This window comes from Lathamus discolor, chromosome 1, assembly GCF_037157495.1.
Source record: "Lathamus discolor isolate bLatDis1 chromosome 1, bLatDis1.hap1, whole genome shotgun sequence".
Taxonomy (NCBI): domain Eukaryota; kingdom Metazoa; phylum Chordata; class Aves; order Psittaciformes; family Psittacidae; genus Lathamus; species Lathamus discolor.
The window spans coordinates 72,613,091-72,632,796 of NC_088884.1; the positions used below are offsets into that span (position 1 = coordinate 72,613,091).

The 19,706-nt window shown below is 41.9% G+C and overlaps 1 protein-coding gene across 1 annotated transcript in view; it reads left to right on the forward strand.

The window, feature by feature from the left end:
• NUAK1 (NUAK family kinase 1) overlaps window positions 1-19,157 on the forward strand; it is a 46,605-nt gene extending 27,448 nt beyond the window's left edge. The window contains exons 3-7 of the mRNA XM_065679757.1: window positions 7,375-7,526; window positions 8,776-8,841; window positions 15,721-15,840; window positions 16,136-16,268; window positions 17,301-19,157. Of these exons, the coding sequence (XP_065535829.1) occupies window positions 7,375-7,526; window positions 8,776-8,841; window positions 15,721-15,840; window positions 16,136-16,268; window positions 17,301-18,454 (1,625 nt within the window). The 3' untranslated portion in view covers window positions 18,455-19,157. The remainder of the gene's footprint in view (window positions 1-7,374; window positions 7,527-8,775; window positions 8,842-15,720; window positions 15,841-16,135; window positions 16,269-17,300) is intronic.
• Window positions 19,158-19,706: the final 549 nt, after the last annotated feature.

A 19,706-nucleotide genomic window follows, 5' to 3' on the forward strand; every position in this document is an offset into this window, starting at 1 on the left:
CACTGGACCCTTTGCAGCAACAACACAAAAGAATGGATTTCCCATGTGAGAGAAACTTCTTCCCTCCCTCTTTTTTTAAAGCACAGATTCTCCATCATGTATCTACCAGTCCACAATGACTTCAGTTGCATGATTTGGTTAATGAGGAAACTGGTTCAGCTCTTCAGTATTTTCAAATCCCAAAAGCAGTGGATGAAGATCTGAGAGTGTAACAGTGGTGGCACAGTATTCCAGGATACTTACTTGCTAAATACATGTTCACTCTTATGCTTTGCCAGATTTCATGCAACAAAAAGCCAGTGCACACTTGGTAGGCTTGGCCTCCAGCACAGAGCTTCTTAAACTGTCAGTCAAGTCACCATGTCATCACCTAAAGCAGCCGCATTGCCAAAATTCTGCCTGGGTGGTGGGTGGCAGCTGGCAAGGTGCATGGACGTGAGCCATAGCTGACAAACTGTGTCCCCTCCAGCAGTGCCAGCTCAGGCAAGTGTCCTCTGCCATCAGCTGCGATGTGCATCCCTGGATGGGCCAGGCAGCTGGGAACTGAGGTGGCAGCTCACACTATTGGCGGGTTTGTGCATGGGCAGAGCAGAGTTATGTGCTGGAGAGGCAATCTCAGCCTCTGTCCCAGCCTCTGCTATGTCCTGGTTTTCAGGCATAATCAAAACAAACTTTGGTGCCTAATGACTTCATCCTTTCTGTGGTCAAAACACCTGAAAAAGTCAAAAGTCCTTTAAAACATCACATGGACAGCTGGGCTTTAAACAAGAATGATGAAAGTTGGAAAGCTGGAATGATTTTTTCATTACTTAGCCAAGAAAAAGTACTTCAGCAGTGACACTATTTAACCACATTTCTAATTGATTTCCTCTAATTATGTAGGCTTTTGACCTTTGAGTGCTTTATTGCCATTGTTTTCAGTTGATAACGTCCAAGAACATAAAGTAATATTTCAAGAGTCTGGCGATAGTAATGAAACAAGTAAAAACAAACTTAACTCTTTAGTTACCATGCCCCACCTTTATGAATTTCCTGTCATTCAGGGACATGAATCAATGCTTTGTTAGACATGACTTAAACTGAAATGTGTGAGATCACTGGCAGGTCCAATTCAGATGCCGAAATGATTGCAAGCAATGATGAAGTTTATTTTTATCTTTCTATTTACACAGTCCTCCCACCACAATGTAAATGTTTGCTTGTCTGAAATTCCTCAGCAGTTTGTAATCATAATTTGGAAAAAAAAAAAAGGGAATTAGCTCTTTAATTCTTTACTGAAATAAAAGACAATTAGCGAAGCATGTTATTGTGGCTGAATTAGCAACTGTCATCTTTCTTTCGTTGTTAAAGAGTAGACTGTCAAAATCTGCTATATCCCCAGTCTTATTCTCTGAGAAGCAACCTCAGCAAGGGTAATGGTTCTCATTCTGATTTAATCGCCTTACTGAGGAGTAAATTCTAGCATGCTGTCTGATTTAAAATGATTATTGCAGGATCTTAACTGCATTCCTTTAATTTAAGAAGATATGCAGAAGAGAAGGCTGTAATTCAGGAAAACAGTTTAACACAAGTTTAGCTTTAAAACAGATACTTTATATCTCACTATCTTCAATTGTAATTAGGCATATGCACACTGTATTACTTAAGCATATTCTATATATATATGCTTATATAGAAAACACATGGTTTTCTACAGTGGACCCTGGATGTTTTAAGGTCTGCTCTATGCACTATTAAAAAAAAAGTAGTCATAAGATAATAATAATAAACTCCCCCAAACAACAAAATAAAAAATACACCAAGGGGCTGTAAAGCTTTCAAAGCAGTCAAGCACACAGAGGATGCATCGGGCTGGATTTCCAAGGTTAAAATCCCCACTTTTCAGTCCTCGCATGTCTTTTTGAGGAATAATTCGAGCCTTATTACACAAGTGAGGTAATTGGGTCAAACATGACTTTTCTGAATGAAAAGGTTATTCTAGTCTGCATCTCCAAAATTAAAAACAAACTTGCTTGTTCTTTTGATTTGGCTGACCTTTAATAAAAGAGCATTTTGTAGCAGTGGAAAGGTACTTCTGTCTGCGGCTGTTAGGAGAGTAATAAAAATACCGCTGAATGGAAAGACACCAGATGGAAGGAATGTCAACATACTGGAACTAATTTAGGAGATCGCTCTGATAGAGAGCAAAGGCATGAAGAGAATTCAGATGGTTCCAGTGCAAAGAGATTGGCCGCCCCTCTTAAACTAACAAACTAAAATCCTTACCCTGAGGTTACATGTAAACCAAATGGAAACAGCCCACAAGGAGGTAGTCCACTGTACGCTGTACGGAAATCAACCCCCCTCGGCAGGCACTCGCTCTGACTTTAGCATCCTGCAAGCTTGGAGGGAGGGCAAAGTCTTCTGCTTTGTTTTGCTCTTTGAATTTGGTAGTAAGTCCAAAGTGAACTGTCCTAATAGAGAGGTGCACAGTGTACTATTAAATCTTTCCGACCCATGCTTGGAAGCCCATGCCCATGTGGGCTTCCAACACTTTCAGGGTGAAGTCCATTTTAGCATTTTAAGAGGGATAGTGAGTATGTTCATCCAGTCTCAAACTCATCCTGTAGAGTTCCAGTGCAGGTAACTTTGGTGTAGCTAAATGTAAGGATTTAGCAGTAAGGTTGAAGAGAAGAATGCTGATCGGCAAGATGTCCCTACACAACCAACACTGGAAAATGGAAAGCTGTAGATAGAAGCTGAGTTCATCTTTTCACAGCCTCTAAATATAAATAAGTGGAGAGATTATATCCAAGAATTATTGCTATAGTAGAACAGCCTGTGAAAGAGACAGATTGTTGATGTTACAAAATGTACTTTGACTCAGATATGTCTTTGGTAGTGAGAAGTGAAGTTCTTTCCCAGTTTCACATATATATACTTCAGTGATCTCTGAAGCCAGCAGATTTGGTTTCAATTATCAGCCTAGAAGTATAGAAATTTCCTTCTGTCTTTTTTCCCCCTCTTTAAACAAACAAACAAACACATTTGTTTAAGGGGGGAGTTTAAAGAAATGCTGCAAGAAATCTTTCTTTGAGCACTGCATCTTAAGCACCCTTTGCTGCTTGGGTAGGGTGCTGCTTTTAGTTTCTGTTGAGGCTCTTGAGGTGAACAGAGCAAGCCCAAGCAAGCTTGTAGCTCGCTGGAAAATGCTGTTTCTCCACACTGCTGAGACCCACATTTTAGTACATTAACAAAGTACTCTTGCTCATCTCCTGGGAATAGACATGTTGTTCCTTGTACCTCGTGACACATCCTACTCCTTGGTTCTTGATGTGCTCCCACAGATCTGTCCATGCCTTCTTCCCTGTGGCCAGGTGGAAGTGTAGCTGTCTCAGAAGTCAATGCTTCATCCTGCATGTCTGTGAAGGAATGCTGTCATTTTGCAACCACTGGCCTGTACCACTTGATACCACTGTGGCTGAGGTGGTGCAGTGGCCCTCCCACCATATTGAGGTCTTGCTGCTCAGTGTAACCCAGTTTGCAGAGTCATGGAAATAAACACAGTGGCTCAGAAATCAATGACACACAGCTTGTAGTGAGCATTTCTCCTGCTGCTGTCTCCTCTAATACGTGGAAGCTCATGCCTTGTATCTAAGCAACCCCTATCTCTTGATTTGTGATTGACAGACCATCTCTCCTGCTACCATTTCTGGGTGTTGATACTGACAGTTCTCCACTTATCTTATTTGGCCAGCTGTTTGCAGAGTATTGATGATTTGAAAGAAGCAAGAGCAGCCCCACATTTCTTATACATAACCCCCTCCTTCCTTTGACCTTGGTCCAGGTTGAGGAGCAGTCTTATATGACACAGCTGTCCCATCAGCAGCAAGCTGTGGGATGTTCCTGGGGTGCAGCATCCTGCTGAAGCTTTGCTTCTCCATCAGCAGTAGGTACAGCCAGGGTTCAGGCATACTTCTAGGTGGGGGTGAGTTTCGGAACGAATATCCTGTGGGATGGCAGGTAATAAATCATCTACAAAAAAAAAAAACGAAGAGTGAACCAAGCAGGCCCAGAAGCTATATGGAGGCAATCCGTCCATCATCAACTCGCAGGTTACAGCCCAGGTGTTAACAGGGCAGTATATTTATTACCTCATTATTAATTGCAGTAAGTCAATCCAGTCTTTAATTGATGCCTCCTCTCTTCTCCCAGCCGTTGGCCACAATGCTTTCTTGAAGCCTGTGTTTATAAAAGTACGTACTGTGCTCAGAAGGGAAATTCAGAAGTGTCTGTATGAAACCTGCCTGAAATCCTAACTGCTACTGTGAAAATTTGAGGTGTACGTGGCTGATGGTCTGAGACTTGCCAGAATATCACCTTGTCATGTGCTCGATAGTTTTGACCACCAAATTCCTCTTTAAGATTGTGTCTATAGACATAAATCCCACTGCCTTTTCATTCCCTTCTCCTTCAGTGGCAGCTCTCATTTAAGATGTTTTTGTCCACTTTTCATTTCCCTATCTACAGGAGCTGCAGATCCCCTCTTGAGATTCAGGTGATACAATAGAGGTGCTCTGAACTGAGTTGATGCAGTTGTAAATATACCTCCCACCTCCCTGGATTAAAAAGAAGATTGTCTGTTCACCTCTGCTGGTTGGTGAAGAGAAAAATAGGTGCTTAGTTCTGTAATCATTGAGCTATGATGATGCTGAGGAGACCTCTGTAATGTCATCCGAGTCCAAGGATAGTGTCCTCCCCATGCTTCCTCATGAAGAAAAAGGATGTTCCAATCTGTCCTGAGAGTGCTGGTAAACAGAAACCTGAATACAAGTTACCAGGATGCTTCTGTTCTCATTGATTCTAGTGCTGTTTTGTGGCAAAAATTAAAAATTTGAAAAAGCAATTTCTGCTTTCTTAAATTCAGTTTCCTAGAGGGCATAAGAGAAAATTTGAAAGTACCTCTAAATGCACATTCCTCCTAACCAAATGTCTTTCCAGTTCATTTCTGTAGAAATGCAGGAAAATATGTCTGGATCAGGAGTTGTATAACATGCTAAATTTAAGACCAGAAATAAAATAGATTTTGCATTTAAAACTTCAGAACATCAAGGATGACTTGAAAAAGCTCTTATGACTGAGAGATGGAGGCAAAACTTTGATTAAAACAGGCTGGAAGAATGCTCCATCGTATCAGGGCTGATGCTGCTGTTATTGTCATCATTGGCACTGAACACCTGATAGGGCATCAGTGGTCAGGGACCTGGATGGGAAGAGCCAAGCGCCCTTTCACCCCCATGCCCTCATCCGTGCACCTCTGGTGAGGCAGATTGTCCCCCTGAGCTCAGGGTGGTCCTCAGCTGGTACTGCTTAAAGTGTGCACCACCATGAGAGTCCACTGAGGTCAGTGGTGCCATGTGGCAACTTCATCTATATGTGCATGATACAACCCTAACTCATCTGAGCAGCTTTTTTTGGGGGGAGGGTGGGGAATTGGGTTTGGTTTCTTTTGTTGGATTTTTTAAAATCAGATCTCCTAAATAAGAGCATTATTAGTGATCTGTGTAAGCTTTCTGAAACTATTTCTTTTTGCCTTCCTAAACTGCCCTGTATGTAATAAGCCTTTCCAAGCTTAGAGAAACGAATGTGTGCATTGCTGCTTCATTGGTAGCACATCACTGCACTTCCCTGTATGACATGGGGCATGTTCAGTTTTTCCCAGATAATGTCAGTCTGTCATTCTTGGAGAGGATACTCTAAGTATAATCCATCCAGAGGTGGCTCTTCCAGTTTCCGAAGTTTATTGCTAATGAGGATGCACATAGGATGTAATCACTGGCAGGAGCCTCTACTTTGGGGTACAGTGAGGCCAGCAGACAAGTCAGCAGCCAATTTTATCTGGCTGTTCACTTTTGCTTTTATCATAACTGTTTGGCTGGGGTTCAGGGGTGTTAGAGGGAACTGCAGAGGCTGTGGCTTGTAGAGTTGAGTGACAAGGTGTGAGAGGACATGAGACAAAGCCTGAGAACAGCAAGTATCTGTGTGTTGAGAGAGGCAGTTTCACATTTCACTGCAAAAGCTGAAGTTGGGTTTGGTGGTTGTTTTTATGTTGGTTTTGTTGGGTTTTTTTTAAATAAAAAACCCACTAAGGACTACTGACTGAACTTTGCGAAAGAGATAGAGGAAGGCGTTGTTCCAGTAGGACTGGTCAAAACTAACAACCATTTGTAATAACCGCTGTAACCTCATTAATTTGCAGATGCTTTGCTGCCAATGTGACCTAGCCTCAGCAGGCTGCTGCCACAGATAAAATGAAAAGGAAAATGACCATATTTTAGTATGAGCAGTGGTTATTTATGGCACATGCAGGAAATTTCCAGTGGGTCGCGGTGGATTTTCAGTGTCAGAAGGGAAAAACTCTTTAGCAGCCAGGGTACTATGGCAATTCGAGACTGCTCACAGCCTGCTTTACTAGATTAAGTGTTTAGTTATATGCAGCTCCCAGTGAGGACCTTGACAGCATGTGGCACAGAGTGTGCTCAGGCCCAAAGAACAGTCAAGTTGTGACGTGTATTGGATGAATGTTCCTTTTGTTGCTTACGTGGGAGCTGCGCATTGTTGCCAGCTCTGCCTAAGTGGCATATCTATAGCATGCAATGGGACATGCGATGGTGGCAGGAGATAAGTAAGCTTGAGGATGAGTTGGGCGCATGAGATGGGGTGAAGAACCATACTGACAAGAGCTGTTCAGCTCCAGAGACATTGCAGCCTCTGCTAGCTCAAGTGTCCATGCCCACCATGGTGCTGCACAGAGTTGGGCTGGAAGACAACACATGCATCAGTTCACTTTTTGGGGTTTTGATAATAGGTGAAAGCCAACCAATGTCATAAGCAAATAAAGCATTGGCTTATATACAGGTAACCCTGTATGAACCAATCATTGAAGACCGAGTTTATTATGCCTTCTATTAACCCTTTCCAAATTTTGAGAGCTGCTGTTTCCTTCTGGCCTTAAGAGGACTACTGGTAAGAGGTAATCCCAGTTGGAGCAGGGGTTAGTTTTCAGGTGTCACTAGCACAAGTGTCTGCTTCATTAGGATCAAGTTGATTTTGCCACCCTGTGATCCCGTATTATAAAGACAAAGAGCTTCTTTAATGTAGCCACAGGAAAGTGAAGATAGCCTCAACTTCCTTTTCTTGGTCTGAAATGTAATCTAGAAAAAATTAGCTTTGGAACTTGTTTTTTGCAGTGGTGTTGGTAGTGCATCTCTCCAAGCTGCAGTGATGATACAGGATGTGTTCAGTCACCCTGACTCTTCTTCACTCTTCAACGTGTCAGTTTTCAAACATATTGAATCAACTGTGATGTTTTTTCTTTTGTTTTATCCTGTGCAGTGTTTGAAAATAAAGATAAGATTGTGATCATCATGGAGTATGCAAGCAAAGGAGAGTTGTATGACTACATCAGTGAGAGGCGGCGATTAAGCGAGAGAGAGACAAGACACTTCTTTCGACAGATAGTCTCTGCCGTACATTACTGCCACAAGGTGAGCAAAGGATCGGATATTAAAAAATGCTGCTAGTGACTTACATATTTCAAAGTTTGTCTGAGGCAGCAGCATTCGTTATTAAATATCACAGCATGTGATTGTATCAGTATGGCAGGAGATCTTCGTTTAAAGTGTTGCAGTTCGCTGTCTGCTTTTAAAGACTAAGGGTGTTTTCCTGTGTTATGTCAGATAAGAGCCACTCCCTTACATTAGCCCTATGTTGCTTTTTTGCCTTTAAAATAATTCTCTTGACGTTAAAAAAACTATTAACATCATTAACTAGAAAAGGCATCCTATAGGATTTCTACAATATTAATAAATTCAATGAATGATAGTTTGCAATTTGAATATACAAGTGAACAACTTTAGGAGATAAAATACATGAAAGAAAAAAGCCAAGAGAATGGTGTTCATATACAAGCTTTAGCATGTACTCATTTTGGACAGGCAAAAGGAACTTTTCCAGATGTAGCAGGAGCACTAGAAAGATGCTTTGCTAATGACTTTATCTGGTACCCACTAGAATGACAAATTAAGCAATTAAATCCAACGTATCTGACTGTCATCGTGGACCTTTTATCCCTGCTTTTGAATCAACTGCATAGAGAAAAACTTGCATGAGGCTAAAGGCGCTGAGTAGCTAGCACCATTTTTTATTTGAATTCTTAAACACTTGAATTCTGATCAGCAAGAGAGGTTTTCAAAGTCCTTACTGTAGTGCTGAAAAGCTGCAGCTCTCTTTCCTGTGCAGTTCATCTTTCCCAAATTTCTTTAAAGAAGGCTCTGTCCTAAACCCAGCTTGTCCACTGCCATCCTTAACATTTACAGTCCTTTAGGATTATAAGCCCCCAATCCACATGGCTGCACATTGGAAGAATTAGGGCTTTTGTAAGGACTAACGTCATTGACAGATATTGTTTTCTGGTGCCTGGGAAGAATATATTGCTTTCACACAGTGGGGGCAGGATTCAGGCTGGAATTAAGTTCCGAAAAGACACCCCCCAGCCCTCCATTCCCCTATCCCCCTGCTGTTTTAGAGGCTTTGTGGGAGGACAGATTCCAGTCATTCTTCCCTTAACCACACACCAAGTGACTAATGCATTGCCTGTCACTAGTCACTGGGCTGTGAGTGTTATGACAGTGAAATCAGTCCTGAAATGTAGATGCAAAGACCACCCTGCCAGCTCACCTTTAATTTTCCCAATATTTTCTCATGTTCTCCCCTATTTTTTTTTTCCTTTTTCAGAATGGTGTTGTCCACAGGGACCTAAAGTTGGAAAACATCCTTCTTGATGACAATTTTAATATTAAGGTAAGATTCTTTTTCTCAGCTTCTCAGAATGGTTTTGTATGTTTCATAACATTTTTAACCAAAGAATTAGAAGAGCCAGTGTTATGGCAACAACTACTAAGCAACAGATTCTGGCAAGAGCCTCAGGGGTTTGGAAGTTGGGGAAAGAGCACTGCTGGTCACTGGTCACAGATGCTAAATGAAGCTTTGTGTGACCTGGGGGAAGTGGCCCTGTCCTGCCGTCCAAGGTCCATGATTCCCGAAGCAGTATCTATTTACTGGTAGGAAATAGCAGAGCATTTCATGTAGTTGGGTTTATTGTACGAATGATATTATTGCTGGCTGCTGCTGGGGCTAGCAAGAAACTTTCCTGGTCTACAGGGTTCAAGTGCCTCCTACAGAACACTCTGAATGTCCTTTTGATCATGGCTGGAAAATAAGCAAATAGAGTTTCAAAATAAACCTAGTAAAGCACATGTGCTTCATTAGGAAATGGCCTTGGAACTCCAGACACAAACGTATACTTTGGATAGTGATGCCAGTGATGTCATTTCCATGTCATTTCTCCCTAGTGAAAGCATGGGAATGACTTTTTTCCCTTTGTCTTCTTTTTTTCCTAATAGCTGTAGCACAAAGAAATAATGCAGAGATAAGTGTAGTTTCCAGGTAACTGAACCTCTTTCACTTTCCACTTTGTTCCTCCCTGGGTAGCTGGATGTGAGGGTGGCTCGGTGTACTCATCTATGGGCAGAGGGAAGGATGCTGAGGAGTTTCTGCTGATGCTTGGGCATCCTTTTTTAATTAACAAAATAATCAGGGAGCTCACTGCGTAGCCAAATACCTAAATAGCCTAGATCTTAATTTTGTCTTCACTGAAAGCTATGCGGCTGCAACCACTGCCTTCTGCTCTGCATGCAGGAGAGATTGTCTTCATTTTAAGCTGGTGTGCAATGGAAATGGAAAGTAACATATGGTAGCTGCCATCTGTGTAATGCTGATGACAGAAGCTAACTTGGATCAACTAGTGGATTAAAGGCACATAAATATGTGGTTTCTAAAAATAGTCTTGTACAGAAGGCCCATCCAATGCAATACTTGGATGTTTTGCTGTTAACATCCAGTGTTAGAGCAAACCTCCCTGCTCCTGTCCCTGCCGGGACACTGGCTGCAGCAGCCTGAGCTGTTCTCAGCAATGCTTAAAACAAAAAAGTAGCCTTTCTAGGACATTGTATACGAAACAGACTTCCGCAGGCACAATGACCTTTCTTTCCGCATTACACGCCAAGCTGTCTTCCCAGCTAATCAGAGAATTCTTGAGAGAAAAGAGGAATTTGGGGAATTTGCTAGCTGCGGTGGGCTGGATCTCCGCGCTGTGGTCCTCATATGCAAAACCAATCACTTCCCCAAGCCTCCAGGGAGCTGTGCTTTGTCAGAAGGCTCCACTCCCTCCCCGCTCTTCTTTATGGGAGTCTATCGTCCTGCGGGTAGAGCGGGAGGATGGGGCAGGGACAGGTAGCTTTGTGTTCGAGTCCAGACCATGGAGCTGACCCATGGACTTCGGAACCACAAATGCATTTCAGCTGCCATAATGAGTGGTACTGCTGCGGAAGAAATTCAGATAGCCGTGACTCCCCGCATCCCTTTCAGTCATTTGGGCATCTTTTTCTTGAAGGCTTTGCTTTCCTGAGCCGCTGTGTTTAAGCTGCCTTGTAGGTATTTTGCTTATTTCCAGCCTTTCCTTAGGTTCTTCTCTGCGAACGGTAAGGTACACCCCTGAAAGGGCAAGGCTGCCATGGCATGGGTAGGTGGCTGCAAGCTCCCTTGCTGTCCCATAACAACTGTTTCTGCAAAGGGTCTCATGAAGCTGAAAACCAGACAGGACTTGGGAAGCAGTTGGTATTTCATACATCTTGCTGTCGGTAGTGCTTGAATTTGGATTACTTAAAGAGATGACTTTTTGTACTGTTTTCCTTTTTCTCCCTGCTGTCTGTTTTTTACACCTCATGACTAAGATCAGCTTTGAATACTTGATGTTAAGCACACTGCCAGTACTTCCCTGATACTGAAGCTCTGAGTACATTACTGTGGTTTCCATGTTACTTCCTTCTTTTTGTTTCACCAAACAGTAACCGTTGGCAAGGAAACACATATGGAATAGTACATTATTTATTAGGAGTAAAATTATCAGGTCCTCATTCTGACAGTATTTGTATATGGTTTATTCAGGCAGAAAAAAAGAAATATGCATTTTGGGGTTTGGTATTGACTAATGGCTTCAAATACTCAGTGGAAGGCATTTTTTAGAAATGGAGTGATAGTCTTATCTGTACTTTCCCATTATTTATATTTCATTCAGTGGATTACAAAGCACTTACAACATTGGCAATTTGATTTTAAGAATGAGAAAATGAAAGGAATCCCTTTGGTCTTGGGTGCAATCTGCAATTAAATACATGTTTCTGAAGAAACCAGTGATCTGTACATTAGGCTATACACAAACATGTCATAGCAATGTGAGGAGCAAATAAGATGTTGTAAAATTAGATCTGTGTATAGTGATTAAGTAATACTTTCAGAACAGGAAATGAAGAGAACATGTAATCCATTAGAAATTATTATCTGACCGAAAAGGGCCCCAAGCCATTTTACGTGATACTATGCTAACTTGGAAACCATTCTTAAATCTTAGCTAATTATATGAAGGTCATAAAGCAGTGTATGGAGGTATGGTAGTGACAAAAAAGTCTTTGGAAATGGAGTCATGTTGGAGTACAGCAACTCTGAAACACCAGTGTCTGGAGGCTGACATAAAATTATGCATTTTGAAGAGTTCTGCAGGTCCACAGGCCAGAGGTGGAAGGTGATGAGGGGAGGAAAGTAATCTGCTCTGTGGTGTATAATTATGTTTTTCAGGGACTTGGTGTTTGTGGTAATATTTCCTGCAAACTATTACTTGAAACCCCTAAATGCAGCAAATCACAAGTGAATAAAGTGACTTTAAAACACTTGTGAGGCTGAACATGCACACAGATGCATGGGGTACAAGGAATTCATCCAGCCAATTAATCAAACAGTGCCTTGTCTTGCTCCCCAGATACACACTCAACTGTGCAGCAGAAACCCTGAGTGTGAATGTTTCTCTTGGGACCTACCCTGTTTGTGGAAGTCAGTACTGGGGCAAAATCCTGTTGCTAAACCTTCCTAAAACACTGCAGCCTTTTAGGGCAGAAGAGCGTTCTTTGCTTTCTTACCTTGCTCATGGTGCCATGTTCTTTAAAGAAATACTGTGGCAATGAAGTAAGGTTTTCTGCAGCATGTACAAACCTCTCCTTCCTCACATTCATGTGCCAGCTGCTGACAGCGCAGTTCACCTTAGAATTTACTCTGTTTTGCGCTTGGTGACAGACCCTCCAGCTCAGGTAACTCAGAGCTGCCCCTTCTGCTTGCCCTGGGGTGGGTACAGCTGCTGCCCCCACCCTGCAGTGGCACAGCAGCTTCTCGCTGTCATTTTCATCCCATCGAAAGGATACCATTATTCATAATCCTAGCACAGCTGGAGATGGCAGGGTCAGACAAGCACTAGGGCTAAGGTAGCTCCAAATTGCTTCACTGAGTTGGTGAGTTAGAAAGCCCTTTTTGGGAAGAGATTCATGATGGTTTTAGGCATCTGCCTTTGGTGGTCTTCAGAAAGCCTTCTTGTAGTGCCTTTTTCTCTTCATCAGTTTTAAAAACACTGAGGATACTAGGTTTTGGTTCATTGTAGGTATGAACTTGCTAGAAGAAATAGCAGTGGGGTGAGGATGTAGCTGCCTCCATTCACCCATAGCTCCTACAATTCGGCATGATGAGGACCTCACATCCCCAGGCACTTCAGCTCTCTCCAAAACTGCATGCAGGGATGTGGAGAGAAACTGCTGCCCAGCGCTGCAGCCAGGGAATTAGTGCTTCTCGTTGGCCTATCCAAATACAGTGTCCCTGCCCTGTTTCCCAGCCTATCCCCAAGGATACCTCTGTCATGTAACCTGGCATAATGAAGGGGGCCTCGTTGTTCACAGCAGGGCTGTGGAGGATCTTGGGCTGGGAATTGCACCTAAAAGAGATGTCTAGCAGACATTGACGTAAACTGTGTGATCAACCCCAAATTGATAGAATGAGAGAAAAATGCAAGTATAATAGTAACATAATCCTACTAACTGCGCTTTCTCTTGGGCTGGTAAGGGGACACCAAGCAGACTAACCACTAAAAACCCATGAGGGTTTCATATTTACAGAGTAAGTATATGTAATTGGGATTTACCTTGCTGGAAATCTCACTGACTGCACATACGTTTCATTTGCTTTAAGAGACCTAATTATTTCTCTGTCTGCAGTACAGAGGGACAGATTCTTAAGTGGGATAAAACTGACAATTTCTGAGTGTGAACTGCATGGAATTTATAGTCCACACTTAAACAATAAACTACATCTGGTTTATCATAGTTAACAGTAAATATGAAACATACACCTCCTGAAGCGAGTGGAATAAAAGTCAATTTCCTTGCTCCTCCCAATTTAGGAAGTTTTTTTGACTTGATGCCTTAGGTCCGTTTAAGTGCCAAGAACATGAAGTAATGTTGGCTTCTATTAATCTTGTTTTGGGGGGCATGACAGTTTTAATGGGAAAAGCTGATAAACATCAGTCTGTGAGTATGGGAGTGGGCTGTAACATAAATACTCTTTTCCGGAATGGTCAAAATGAAAACATGAATACCCAAGTCTGAGAGTTTCTTAGTGCGAACAATGGTATGTGTGTCCCTATATATATATTCATGCACATCCACACGCATTTTATACATTCCATGGTGTTAAGGGAATGTATTTTCTTAAGGAATCACACTGTGTAGTGTTTGTCCTTGTCTTAGCTGCATCCTGAACTAAAATAAAACTCTATGACCAGCAGGAATTTTTAACACTTGAAATGATCCCATTCTTCCCCTGATTGACAGGGCACACTTCATAAGGCTTAAAACCAACTTCCTGCAAGCCAGGCGGGGTGATTTGATAAGAAAGTGGAATTTAGGGCAATTAAGTGCAATCTGAGCCATGAGAATATGTTTGCAGACTGCAGTTGTACACCAGCTGTTTTCAATGACATTCCAGCCATACAGTGAAGATTTTTACAAACCACATTTATTTAAGGGTTGAATTTTCTGCTGCGGGTTGATAATACACTGTCTCAGGGACTGAGTGAATGCAAACTATGAATGGGCATGGGGAGATACAGTAACATTAATGAACAAGAATCAGATACTCTTTGAGCAGGATAGTATGAGTCCAGATTGTCAGTGGAACACCTGCAGAACATCAAAATAAAATAAGGCAAAGCATGAAATCTCATATTTGGTCTATGACTTTAAAAATTCTGTGAAAATGATAGTTTTTTAAAATGTTTTTATTTGTAATGTGAAAGTATCTATATATACCTATATATATATCTATTTATGAAGTGTGTATATGCATGTTTCTGTTTGGGGTTAGAGAAAGAAAATTGGGAACTTCTCTCCATACATCACCAGCTTTGTTCATTTTGGTCTCAACTGTGACATTTTTTAGGTGTGTCTGTAGGAGTTTAGATAGTAGAGACGAAGACTTTATGTCTCCCAAGAGTTCACTAGACATTGCAATTAAAACAGGTATTAGAGGCACTGATGACATGCATTTTAGAAAGCAGGAATGAATGATGCTGCTGGTAAATCCTTTTCTGTTCAATTTGTATTTTCTTGAATTTTCTCTTGTGATAATTCCTAGGATTTAATTTCTTTCTGGTATGAAAGACCAAATAAGGTGAAGAAAACCCAGAGAAAAGTCCTGTCTCTTACAGTTATAATACTTCTTTAACACCTGGGCTTTTAATGCTAGTCTTTTATGTACACCTTATGTCAATAGTGAGCAGTAATAAAAGTATCTCTGGGAATCAGAAGTGTTTGGGTTTTAAAGAAGATAAAAATTGAGATATGTTGCCTTGTGCTAGAGAAACAAAGGAAATGCAAAGGTTGTGGGAGTATTTAGTGTTGCTATCCTCAGCCTTTGTTTTGTAAGAACAAAACCAAAGAATTGAAGTAAACAAAATATTTGGACCTGATCCTACAATTCCTACATAGGCAAAATTCCCAAAGTCTCAGGGGAAGTTTTGTTTGTGTTGGGAAAGCCGGATTTGGGCCTATTGTTTCCAGTTAGGAACCAGACTTGTGTTTATTATCTCATGATAGACATCTCATGTGCTTAACAGCTCAGATTTCTCAGCCGGAGTCCCTGAATCTGGAAGAGTCAGAGAGCTCCTCACTTTTCCCCCTTCAAGTGTAGCAAAATTCCAGATAATTTCAAAAACCACCTTCTTCTGTAAAGCTTAGTTTCCTGTGACACTTGTGTTTCACTCCTCCTGTTGGATTTAAAGGTCTTGGCTTTTGGCTTGCATGTGTGTGATAAGAACGGTAGTACTTTCTGCTTTGCTTTCCTTTGCTACTGACTGTACAAGGTGAAGAGCAATCAGTGGACAGCAGGCCCAGTGCCTCCCAGTATAAGATTGTCTTTGCAAGTATGTGCAGTTCATCCAGGATAAAATTACTGACTGATAGTTGTGTAGTCAGCCAGTGACCTGTCTGGGAATGGAACCAAAGCATCCTTGCTCCTAATCTGGGGGATTTAACCTAGGGACCCTTCTCCTTCTCTGGAGGATCTTTAGAGAGAAAAGTAAAAAAATCATAGAATAATGGGTTGACCAGAGAACCTGAGAGATTTTCCATGTCGAGATCCCTGCCCTCCAGAAGGGACAAATATAGCTAAGTCTTTCCTGATAAAGGATTTTCTGTTGCATTAAGATAACATTAATACTACAGATGCCTTGTGCAATTCTATTTGCAGATTGCTGATTTTGGACTCTCCAACCTTTACCACAAAGACAAGTTTTTGCAGACCTTTTGTGGAAGCCCACTGTATGCTTCCCCAGAAATAGTTAATGGACGACCTTACAGAGGCCCAGAGGTAAGAAGGGTCAGTTTTTCTGTGGTGGTATGGGGATGTCTTTGATGATGGTGTTCTTGAGGTTTAGTCTTAATGCTAGTGTTATTTCATATGTGGGTTTGGTTGGGTCTCTCCCATACTGTGAGTTCTCAAAGCTCCCTTCATTTGCTTTGTCTGTGGTTAGTCAGATGTTAGATACGGTTTTGCCCATCAGTAGGCACAGCTGGATGTGATGCTGCTCTTGCGGTTCTAAAGGCAAGGAGAAGGGTGGGGATCAGCTTTCCTGGGCTTCACATGGGTTGCCTCTGTATTTCAGGTTGACAGCTGGGCCCTCGGTGTATTGCTTTACACTCTGGTTTATGGAACGATGCCCTTTGATGGCTTCGATCACAAAAATCTCATCAGGCAGATCAGCAGTGGAGAGTATCGTGAGCCAACACAGACCTCAGGTACAAAAAAGGAGTGAGGGCAACATATTGAGCTGACAGGAATTCATAATGGAGGGTTTGCCTTGCCCCTTCTGACATGTTTTGATGTCATATTAGAGTGATGAAGAAAAAAAAATACCTCATTCCCCTATTGGTTTCATTTGCTATCAATTCCTATCTGGGTGCAGCATTTACCAAAAGCCCTTTTGAAATTGAAGTTTTGTAGCAGATAGATTTTATTGCCTTGGGGAAGTTGCAACGGGCTCTTTTAAACAGATCTATGACAGTGGAAAAGGTCTGTTAGCTGTTGCAAGTGGAATTGTTCAGACAAGCTGTAAACTGATACAACATACTGGTACAGATCAGTCCTCGCTAACTACACTGTGGTATATCACTAGCAGAGCGAACATGAATGGTTAGAGCAATGCAGTCTCTTATCCAAGAAGGCAAGCCAAAATCTGAATTAATGCCACTGTGTTCACATTTAGTTCTACTTGGAGGATAACACATTAAGCAGTCACCTGACAGAATAGCATCAACTAAGTCCAGGTCATTGATTATAATGACTCTGTACAGCCTTAAAAATCTGTTTATACGTTATATTTAAACAAATATTGTATCATTTGAAAATATACCTTTAAAATATACGGGAGACTACACTGTTTATGGAAAAAGTAAATGTGAAAGCAGTAATGTGTAGATCTTTTACACTGTCCCTATTCCCCTTTGTTTTCCTCTAAGATTTGCAGTTATTAAAGTCAGTAGGTTGCTGACGTCTTTCAGTAATATGGAACTAATCATTGACTAATACAGTATGAGTATTAATTTGATAACCCAGTGTACATTTCTTGGGTGAATCATATTCTTCTGATAAGAACTAGTACTCAAATCCATTTTCCAGTGTTGACTGGTGGCCAAAGCTTTGCCCTCATTCACTTCTGTTGTAAGAAGCATTATTGTTGCTCATTTGATTGGCTTCACACTTACATTTTAAACTGATGAAACTAAGAGTGTCCGTACCTAAATATGTTATATTCCATTCTTTGTCCGTAGATGCTCGTGGTCTTATCAGATGGATGCTGATGGTGAACCCTGAACGTCGAGCAACCATTGAAGACATTGCCAACCACTGGTGGGTGAACTGGGGCTATAAGAGTAGTGTTTGTGACTGTGATGCCATGAGGGACTCCGAGTCCCCATTGTTAGCAAGGTTCATTGATTGGCATCACCGTTCTACTGGCCTCCAACCAGAGACTGATACCAAAATGAAGTGCCTTTCTAAGCCCAAAGGTCCTGAAGTCACACTAGAGAGACAAAGGTCTCTGAAAAAGTCAAAAAAGGAAAATGACATTGCACAGTCCATCCAGGAAGGAGGAGCTGAAAATACATCCAAACCCACCTCCAAGAGACCTAAAGGCATCCTGAAGAAAAGGAGCAACAGCGAACATCGATCTCACAGTGCAGGTTTCATTGAAGGAGTGGTCAGCCCAGTGTTACCCTCTGCTTTTAAGCTGGAGCAAGAGTTGTGTAGGACTGGCATAGCCATTAAAAGTGTTGTGGAGGGAGAGGTAGCGGGCAAATATGGCACTAAGCAGTCTTCACTAATGCCAAAAAAAGGAATATTAAAGAAGACTCAGCAGAGGGAGTCCGGCTATTACTCTTCTCCAGAACGAAGTGAATCTTCTGAACTCTTGGACAATAATGATGAGACAGTAAATAGTGACACTTCTCCAGGGGTCACTGAGCCATCCAGAAATGGGTCTTACAGCCATTCCTGCAGGCGTAAGGGCATCTTAAAACATAACAGCAAGTATTCTACCAGCAGCACTGAATCTGCTTTGATTAGCCCTGACACACCAACACTGGAGGCTATGGAAGAAGTGGTCCTGCCTGGAGATGTATTACCTCGAAGTTACAGTCGCCCCTCCAGCGTGATTAGTGATGACAGTATTTTGTCCAGTGACTCCTTTGATTTGCTGGATTTGCAAGAGAACAGGCCAAACAGACAGAGGATACGGAGCTGTGTCTCTGCTGAAAATTTCCTCCAGATCCAAGACTTCGAAGGAATTCAGAACCGACCACGGCCACAGTATCTAAAGCGTTATCGCAACCGTCTGGGGGACAGCAGTTTTTCCCTTCTCACAGACATGGATGATGTGACTCAGGTCTACAAGAAAGCCCTAGAGATCTGCAACAAGCTCAACTAGCGGAGGGAAGATGGAAAAGGAGGGAAGGGAGTTTTTCTGTGTACCTTTGTGATGGAGTAAGCCGGGTCACTGATTTGCTGACAGTGGTAGATTTTGCTTCAAAGGAGCTGGCTCTGTCTTCTTAGCTGAACTCCTAGTAAAGTAGCCCCAAAGCCATCTCACACTTCTCTAATGTTGTGTCCTCAAAATATTACCTACCTGACCAGAGAAAAACCTTTGGTCTTTGTATACTTGGTAAAAGCACATCAGGATCTAGCAGACAAAAGCATCAAGACTTGATAGCTCAAAGTCAAAGCTAGACAGAATTAAAACTGGAAGTGAGCGACGCATGTTTTGGGAGGTTTGTAATTGATAATAGATTAGCTTTATCAAGAGATGAGCTGAATTCTTCAAGTCAAATTTGAATGTCTTTTAGAAAGCCGTTGTTTCTCCCTGAAGTTATTTGTCTGGATACAGTCATTGCACATTGGGAACCTTTGGCTAGCATTATGCAGGAGGCCTGGCTAGGTGGTCACCACAGTCCCTTCCACCAGGATGGCATGAGAGGTTCTGAATGCTGTCCGAGACAGATAACTTGAGAGACTCACCCTAGAATAACCTCACAAAGTGTATGTGGACAAGCAGTGGAGCAGGCTTTCAGATCTGACCCCTCCCTAAGCCATTGCTCTTCAGCAAGCAGGAGGCCCTAAGATTGTTTGCAACTTTCACAGTCACAGAAATGATAATGGGAACTGGAAGGAATGGATGTTATCAGCTGCTAAATGGCCTTTTAAGGCATTTCAGCCTCTGTGTTCAGTTTGTGCCTCTCAAAATGGCCAGCCAGATGATTGCCCAGACAAAGATGGATCTAACAAAGGATCTCAAGGGTTAACTAATCTTCCAATCTAGAGTTCAGTCGCTGTCAGCAAGGTGCCACCTTATAGTATTTGAGGGTAACAGGTAGTTTGCAACCAGGATGTTAGGTAATGAAAAGGTTGTAGCATGTAGGAAGTGGATAGAGGTCAGAAAGTTAGTGGGAAGATGCCTTTCTCCAAATGAAAATGTTTCTAGTTAGTAGTAATGGAGCGGAAAGAATTGAGTGATGAAATGATAATGGTAGATTTGATAACATAGCATAAAACTGTGGGCCTCTCTATATAGTGTAGCTGGTACTGCGTGTGCAATGATACCAGTTTGAAAAAAAAAAAAAGTAAGATATGGGTTTGTGTTCTCAAACAACTCACTATCCAAACTGAAGGCTTCAACTCCCATA